The 9355-nt window shown below is 37.9% G+C and overlaps 1 protein-coding gene across 1 annotated transcript; it reads right to left on the bottom strand.

Annotated features, from left to right (window-relative positions):
• Positions 1-5195: 5195 nt before the first annotated feature.
• On the bottom strand, positions 5196-9076 carry LOC137942488 (uncharacterized). Its single transcript, XM_068788165.1, has 3 exons — positions 8789-9076; positions 8545-8650; positions 5196-5732 (listed from the first exon to the last, which is right to left on the bottom strand). Exons 1-3 carry the CDS (start codon positions 8898-8900, stop codon positions 5654-5656), a joined length of 297 nt encoding a protein of 98 aa, XP_068644266.1. The 5' UTR covers positions 8901-9076; the 3' UTR covers positions 5196-5653.
• Positions 9077-9355: the final 279 nt, after the last annotated feature.

The raw sequence follows: 9355 nt of genomic DNA, 5'->3' as shown, positions 1-9355 counted from the left end.
ACCTTAGGACAAAATGAGTTCAACTAGGTCTCCACATGCAAAATTACAAAAGAAAATTGGGATAAACATGAGGTCACACATGGAGGGACCACTAAAGTCAAGGACTGTAGATTACTTTATTAATATGCCAATACAATGAATTCAAAATCAAATCGGGTAAACCAATAGTTGAGATGAATTTTAGTTTCACTCACATAATCAATGAATTGAACATTCTAGGAGAAAAAATCTTCCTATATAGGTAAAACAATAAGCTTCTTAGAATATTTCCAAAATCATGGTACATGAGGAAGATAGTTATTCGTGAGAATGCTAAATTTAGGACCATGAGCCTAGAAGAGCTTTTAGGGATTCTCCTAGCCTATGAGAGCTAGATAAATTTGTATCTATAAAACCCTCAATATTAATATGTCCATGACACTTATACAATAATCCTCATCCTAGATTTTTCTTTAAGTACCTCAATATTCTTTCTAATGCCATCCAATGGGATTGCCATGGTTGATGCAGATACTGGGATTGCCATGGTTGATGCATATACAGGTTGATAACACTAATATAAAATGATCTACCCGGTGCTGTGACTGTGAGATAAATCAGTTTCCCAACTGTTGGAAGATGGACTCAAGCTCACAAGCTCAAGACAAGAAACCCACACATCAAAGGAGTGACATATAGGTAAAATATGACACTTTCCATAAAGATGGCATAAATATGTAAATACTTGTTCTTTTTATGTTTTTTGTTTTATCAGGTTGTAGCCCCCAGGCATTGTAAGACTACAAATAAAAACATTGACTAAGAGATAGAACATTGAAGCCTTCTTCTCTTTTTCTAGAAATCTCTAGCCTCCCTCATTCTTGGTTGATGCCATCTCTTCTTCCCTTAATCCAAACTCTCTCCCTCTACGTCCTACTTCTTCTCTTCTCCTTTTCTCTCTTCTTATTCTTCTTCCTCGTTGATCTAGAGTTATTCTCATGGGATCCTAAATTCTACACTAACTAAATGTTGGAACTGTCCAACATCACCTAATTCGGCACTTATTTTCACGTTAGGTTCCATTGGTGTATCAATTGGCTTACACCCTAGCATTCTAGTTTCTCCAATAGATCCAGTACATATTTCCTCTAAGATAGGATTATACCATGGTTTGAGTGAAAATCTTCGATACCAAGGAAATATTTGAGTAATTACAAGTCCTTGGTTTGAAACTCTTAATTTAATTCCCTTTTTGTCTGTTGGATTCTTTTGGTGTTACTCCTAGTGATAATAATATCATCAACATATATAGGAATCAAAATCATATCTTTCATGGACCTTTTTGTAAACACAATGACAACTCTCACCTCTCTTAAACTTGAACTGAATAACCATAGGGGTAAATTTATCAAACCACATGCAAAGAGATTGTTTCAATCCATAAATAGATTTTTTTTTAGTCAACATACTTTTTCTCCCTCAACCACATAACTAGGTGGTTGACACATATACACCTCTTCAGATAGATCTCCATTGAGAAATGCATTTTTAACATCGAACTAAAAAAGTGGCCATCTAAAATTAGTCGTTGAAGAAATGATGACTTATACTAAGTTTATCTTGGCCACTGAAGAAAATGTTTCCTCATATTCAATGCCATAAAACTGAGTATAACCTTTGACTACCAACTGGGCCTTGTACATTGTTATGCTACCATTCGGGTTATACTCGAGTGTAAACACCTACTTACATCATATAGCCTTTTTTGTAGGTGGGAGAGCTGTCATCCATGGCAACCTTCCATTTTGGATCATGTAGTGCCTCATCATATTTGTATAGAAAAGTGGTAGATGATACAACAGACAAGAATGAAACACACGATGTGGATAAACGATGGATGGATACATAGTTACTGATACGGTGTGAGATAGATGGTGGTCTGATAGTTGTGGTTTATGGTTCCTTACGAAGAGCAATAGGCCTGATATCATTTGGAGGGTCAAACACAACACAAGAGGAAGGAGGAGAATTTACCTCAAAGGCATTAGAAGATTCCACAAGCGATTGATGAAACAATGCTGATAGTGGAGGCTCTAATGGTAGAGATGGCTCTTCATTATGTGAAATTTGGTGGTTAGATGGAACAACCTGTCGAGGCATTCCTGTAGGAGTGAAGCCAGGTGGAGATCTGGCAAAAAAATATGACAGATCTTCAAAAAGGTCACATAAGCCGAGATGAAGGTTTCTTAAGAAGGGGTGAATAACACACATAACTTTTTTTCATTTTTTGAATATCCCAAAAAGTACCCTTAAAGTCAGACTGCTTGGTTAGGATCTAAATATTGAAAAAAAAAAATATGTACTTGAATTCAAGATTTGTGTATTTGCTACATCAAGGTATGAGTGTAAATAGGCCAAGCAAATAGCTCCAACCAATTCCTCTCTCTATCTTTCATTTTTTTACAAGAAACCTCGAAACCAAGCAAAGTATCCATTGAGGTTGACTGCATGCTTTGTGTTTTACATTGCCTAGAAAACATCATAAAGTTTTCCTAGACTACCAGAACCAAAGTAAAGTTCAACGTAGGTGTTCCATATAACTTTGGTAGTTTCCAAGTGGACAACGATATTGTTGTCTACAGGTCCCCCATGTTGTCAATCCTCCAGTTGATTACTAATGTGTCTTCTTTGAACTACTTTTTGTAATTAGCATCTTCCTCATAGATGGGAAAATGAGACTTTATTAGATGATCAACTAAGTCTCAAGGAATAAGAAACCTCTTGATTGACTAAGACCGACAAGAATAATTGGAAACACCTTTTAATAGAATGCCAATAATCTTTAGAAATCAAGTTTCTCAAACTCATGGGAAAAAAAAAAACTTATAGTCATGTTGAGATCAGAAATTTCCATTAGTAAACAATCAATGCAAACCAAAAAGAAACATTGACTTATACTGACACCAAGCAAAGATAGACCCTCTTATGAAATCGAGTTAAGGAATTGGCTGAAACTTTCCAAATATTTAGCCAAAAATATAGAGAGAAAAAAAGAAGCCTCTTTCCACATTTATTGTAGTTGTTGGAAGATGCAAGAAACTATGAAGTTGAGAGTTCTCTCTAAAGGAAGAAGAGAAGGAACCCAAAAATTCCAAATAATCAACAACTTATTAGACACAATTGATTGAATTCCCAAGTAAATCAAATTCTGGAAAATACTTTCAAACCCTAAAATAGGGCATTAATACCAAAAAGATATAAAAAAAAATCAAAAGCCTTAAAAGCCAAGGCCTGGAATTCAATAGGAGTGATCAAATATTGTATGGCAATCCAATGAACCTAATTATGCAATGAATGGCATAGAATCTAGGAAAAACAAAAATTCATGCATGGTCGCTACATGTAAATGAATATTGACAAGAACATGCATGGGGGAAGAAAAAAACCTTTGGCACTAGACAAAAAAAAAAAAAAAAAACTTGTCAAGCATAGAATTCAAAACTTATCTCCAGGGAGGTAGCTGCTAATTTGATTTCTGAAAATTTGATTGTAACAACTATACAATGTCTTCCCATGCTCCAAAATTTGAATTGAACGGTGATATCTAGGCCCTACAACCCATGCATTTTTATATCGTGTAAAATTCTAGGGCTTAGCACATAGAAAAGAGAGAGAAGAAAGAACAAGGAAGGAAGAAGAAGATTGTAACTAGGAAGGAGAAGAGTGAAAGAAAGGAGGCAGGAAGTTGGGAAGTCGAAGTTCACACCAAAGGCAACTGTTTGGCTCTGGTTATCATGTCAGGTCCCTCTCAGGAGTCCCCTGAAACCAATGGAAGGATGAAATTACAGCAGTAAGCTTCGCTGATCCTGAGTGTGTACAAGAAACTTGAGATCAAACATGCAATGCAAAACATTCAATGGAAGAAAAACTCACCTAGAGTAGCAAACTTGAAAGACTACCCTCGTTGTAGTTTTCATTGCTACAGTAGCCAGGTTGATGGTTCACAAGGATGCTCTCGTTTATCCTCCAATTGCTCTTTCTCATCGATAAACAACTTGTAGTAATCATCTCATCTCTGCGGAGTAAGTAACATGTTTTCGTTTTTGTTTCCAGATTAATTTATCGGGTCATGTTTACTTTCCCTGGTTACAGAGTGACTGGCTGACCTGAATTTTCAATTTTTTTCTTCTAAGATTGGAGTGTGCTCATGCTTGGTTAATGGGTAGTCTTTGTGACTTTTTGTAGCTTCATAATTATTTCTGGCGCATTAGTAAATATCAAGAATAGCAGAGACCTCACTTTGCAGCTACTTCAAATATTGGACGGAAATGGAGTGAGGTGGGTACTTTTGGAATAGAACATTTTTCTTCGTTGAGAATGGATCTATAAGCTATTGGAGTTTTCAAAGAAGTTTTCATTTGGACTGCAAGGATATCTTTTATAATTCAGGATTTCATTGGTCTCTAACGAAAGATAAGGGAAATTAGCTGCAATTGCTTTCTATCCTCACCTGACTGTAAGCTTTGTGTTCTGTTCTGTAGTGTTTCCAGCTCTGTTCCAGTTGAATAAGATAATAAGACATAGGAAATTGAAGGAGATGGGGGACGATTTGCAGCAAGCGTCAGTACCTACTATTACTGACGCCAACTGTTCAAGGTTCTTCTTCTGCAATTCAATTAACATTTTTGCTTTTCTTGTCGCTTCAGATTCCATTAACATGCTTGTAATAGAAAAGAATACATCATGAGATTCATTATCAGTTTGGTCTGTGATTTTGAAGCCATCGAACGATCAAAGTTGGTTTGAATTACCTTTGATAGCTAAGTGAGCTTCGACTTACCACATGGGATGCGTTTCTTGGTCTCCACATAAGGGATGATGCAACTACTTAAGACGAAGGAGAAAGGGGTTGATATTGCCACCTTCCAAGGATCTCAGACTTCCTTGGATCTGTAACAGTCCCCAATCTCAATGCCTTTCCGATCATATGATTCTCTCTCCAAGTTGCATAAAGAGGTAAAGGAATGAATTTTAAACAACCCAACAGCCTTTGTAAGCCCTAAAAGCTCTCTGGAATGGAATGGAAAAGGATGGAACTTTTGAAGAAAAATTACTTACCATCACAACTCACTAGTCCATTCACATGAGCAACCAAGTCAGTCCAAGTAAGGGTAACTATCTTTTCTTAGGTCCCTTAAAGTTTCATTGCATCCGAATCCAGAATACACCATCTAACAGATCATATTCGAAAACTATCCTTTTTTGTCTGGTATAATTTACATCAAATTCTTTTCCTATACTAGAAAGGGACAAACGGAAGCAAACAACATGAATAGGCAGCTCTTACAAGGATGATGACAACTAGATTACAACTCTCTACATCCAATCTGCTCTCAACCTAGGCTGCTTTAGTTTTCTGTCCACATTTTACAAGCTATATTACCTTTTTTTTAAAACACACAAGCAGTAGCATTCAATCAGAAGAAAAGAAACTACAGCATTCCACAGCTATGTTGGATGTTATACATATGCTACAAGCTACAAGCAAGCTAAATGTCTTGATGTCAGCCTCTCAAATAACTCCTTGACTTGATATCTCTGGATAAATGAAACCAATATAGACTCACCATTTGGCATTGCCACTGACAAGGAGTCAAAGAGGCAAGAAGGCCCATCAAGTATGGAGATAATTAGCTGCCATCAGCAATTCCAATGTCAACTCAGGTTCAATATGGAACTCAGTCTCTTTCCCACTGCAATAAGCGGCAGCCATATAAGAAAACTTTAAAACTTTCGAAAAGCAGACCTGACTACAAGTATGAACTCTACGGAAAGAAGCTTCAGAATAGTATTTGACATTTCAATGAACCCCTACCTTTGGTCCATGATGTACAGGAATACTTATTTGCCCAATAAACTAACATGTACCCCACAGGTCTATGCATGCAATCCAGAAATGACTTCACTGAAGGCACTTCAGTGGGATGTTCACTCAACCCCTAAAATTGAATGCTCTCAGCAGAAAATTTCTGCCTCCTCAAGATACATGTAGCTGATTAACTAAATGACCACTAAAGCAGAGAGAGACGCATAAGAAGTCGTCAAGCTCAAATGTAGCTGCTATGAACTATATTAGGAAAGGCAGGAGGGCAGGTTGAAAAGGGAACTGGTGGATATGGCTCCCTCAGGATGAGGAGGAGGTAACAAGGAGAAGTAGAGTAGAGCCCCCTCATCGGTGTAAAAGAAGAGACCATCCCCTTCTCATCTTCTTTCAGCAAGGAGTCCGACTGCTGATTCCCACCTCTCCCCTTACACAGGAGAACTAATGTAACCCCAGTTTAATTAAAGGGCTAGATATGGGGCCTACAACTTCAAACAAAAGGAAGTTCAACATGATCAATTAAAATAAATTACAGAAGAACTTGAGAAGATGAATTATCAAAAGAAACAGCAACAAAAATCTCACTGTAGTGCTGAAAACGCAGCCTCAATCAAAGAATGTTGATATGTTTTAGCTTTCATATTAAGTTGGTAAGGTCAAGAACTGATTTCTGACAGAAAAGATATTTTCAACATTCGACTTCAGTTACCAGGTTTATTGTCTGTTTTCCTGTTCTTAGTTTATAAGCCCATTAAGTATAAAAAATCTATGAAATTTTAGAGGAATACGTAGGTGAGGGGAAAGTAATATTTTTTAAGGGAATAAGAGGTTGCTCGGTTTAATACCCTAACTTTAGACCTCTCCCTCTTCTTAGTTCATAGAAATTTTGCAATTCTTCCTCTCTAATCCCTTCTTCTTCAAGCTTAGTTTAGATGACCAAATCCTATGATTCCAGTTAAAATGTAAAGTTTCTAGTTTTCTATTCTCTTATAGGCTTGAAGGGTGGTAAACTTGGTCGGAGACAGGGCAGGGTGATATGGGGCAAGGAGGGATTGAAATTCCAACCCTGTCATGGGAAGGGCCAAGAACAGAATGAAGGGGTGGGTTTGCAGAGCAGGGTCTGTTTTTCCAAAACCTGCCCTGCTGCCATCCCTAAACTTTATAATCTTTTACTTTTTTTCATTTAATACTCTAAATTCATACTTGGATTAAGTCTCATTCACATATATAAGTACATGATTCATCTGCTTTGCTTGCACAGTCTTTCTTTTCATCATGCAACAATGCAAAACTTCAATTACAGTCCCAAAGTAAAGAAACCAAAAGCTGCGTTTCACAGGCAGCTTGAGGTGTACATTGACTAACAAACCAGCATGTTATACATATATTTCCTCTTATCATATATTTAGCTCTGTTGTGATCTGGTAACAGTCTAGTTGGTCTTCACCTCTTTCACGCTAAGGAACAGAATTTCACTTTGAAGAATGTAAAGAACATTCAGAATTTCATTTTGACGAATGTAAAGAACATTCAGAATTCCACTTATTCTGTTTCTTAAATAGAACAACAGTATCTTGATCAATGTTATCAAAACCAGGCCAGCCATCAACATGGAGAGGTGGTTGGTATCATTTTAGCTGGTTCAACAAGGGAAGAGGGCTCCCTTTCCTCTGCCCCTGTTACTTCTGTCTACCTGGAGAGGGGTTCCTGCCCTTCCTGCAGCCCAGCAGAGACTCCGCGTGGTTGCAAGGGCCCCTCTCCGACAAGTTGACAGAAGAGGGAAAGGAGCTACCCCCCCCTTCTTTTTCCTTCAATGTCAGCACAGAGAAGAGGAGAAGGAAATGTGCAATATGCCCCCATCCTCCCCTGGCATCAACAGGGGCCCCTCCCCTATGCACAGACAAAAGGACGAAGGGAAGGCCTCCAAGCACCTCCTCCCCTTTTTTCTTCACCATTGCAAAGAAAAAAGAGGGCCCAAAAAGAATAAACTAGAGGAAAGTCTGACATCAGCTGAAGATGTAGCACCAAAGTAATTTCTTCTTTTCTAATGATTTGAAAAATGTTGCTGAGCCTGCCTATCCACACATTACATTCTCCTTTATCACTCTGTACTAATCCCTTTAGATGCATACAAACATTAGTTCAAGAATTCTTATGTGCTGTTCAATCAAACTCAAGCTGACAACTCTATGAGAAGTTCAATTGTAAGCACAATACTCAACCAGGAAAACCTTTGATAGGAAATAAGTGGATAACTCCCCTACATTTTTGGTGATGGAAAGCCCGCTGCCTAGGTGATCTATTAAGATCTACAAGCTAAGAGACATTTTAAAATTGTTTAAACGTAAATACTGACTCTTTGAATTCCATGTTCTCGAATAACTGGTAACTGATAAGCATAACTCACAAACGGACAGTAATAACTTAATCCGTTTCTTTCTCAATATGGTCTGATTGGTTTCTGTGAGATTCTAGCTGTACTACCTGCGGTCACAATTAGATATTGTGTAAATACCACCTACTGCCAAGGTTGTCTGAAGGGCTTTTCTTCCCTAATAAAGCCTTTCCTTCATTTACGATAAGGAACTAATTCGGTAAGTCTAGATAAAAGCAGGAAAAGAGACGAGATCACTATCACAACTAAAGACAGGAAAAAGAAATGATCATCCATCGAGTTCACTAACCTTGCAAATTGAAGAGACCAGTAGAAATACTGGCAGATCTTCTCAAGAATCGTCGTGCTTATCTCCGGAAACCTCACCTCTCCGTGCTGCGCCTCCGCAAAACTCCCTGATCGACCCAAAAAAGGAGCTCGTCATCCAGAAAAGGTTCCGAAACCCTAAACCAACTTCCCCTAGGCACTAATCAAAAACGTAATTTTGGGGGAAAATCAGAAAAAAAAACTTTTGACGGGTGGAAAGAAAGTACCCGGAGAAGTTAACATGTTTCGAATTGTCTGCGAAACCATTGCAGCTTTCTTGTCGATAATAAATTCAAACCCCTCCGCGCTAATCAGCTTCACAGTTTCTTCTTTCTTCATGATTCACAATCTTTTACAGATCGCGGGAGACAACCTTGAGAAACTCTTCAAGAGTTGAATGCAGCTGCATGCTAAGGATTCTATTATCGCGCTGACCCCTTCGACGAATCGATACCCATTAATGGACTCGCACAAAACAGTAGGCGAAACGTCAGGAGATGTCAAACAGCACTGTCGAAGGTAAAAAGGCAAGAAAAGGTATGATTTGTTGTAAACAATGAAAAGGTATAAATTGTAAACGAAAGGAAAGAAATGACGTAACAGAATTTTTTAAAATTGTTTATGATATAAATATTTAAGTAAGAAAATAGGAGATAGGCCAACTCGGCGGTAGGTAAAATAGGATTATTTTATTTAAAAAAGAAAAAGAGCAACAGAGTGGCCAATAAGTGGGTCCCACTCACACGTCACACCAACTCGCCATGAGCCAGTCACAAGTAACACCACCAACTCGC

The sequence above is a fragment of the Aristolochia californica genome, unplaced genomic scaffold, assembly GCF_029961685.1.
Source record: "Aristolochia californica isolate CCGP_79_NKW_82.1479 unplaced genomic scaffold, dmAriCali1.0.hap1 SCAF_10, whole genome shotgun sequence".
Classification (NCBI taxonomy): Eukaryota; Viridiplantae; Streptophyta; class Magnoliopsida; order Piperales; family Aristolochiaceae; genus Aristolochia; species Aristolochia californica.
Note: the sequence above shows the minus strand (reverse complement) of the source record. Positions and strands in the feature narration are given on the sequence as shown.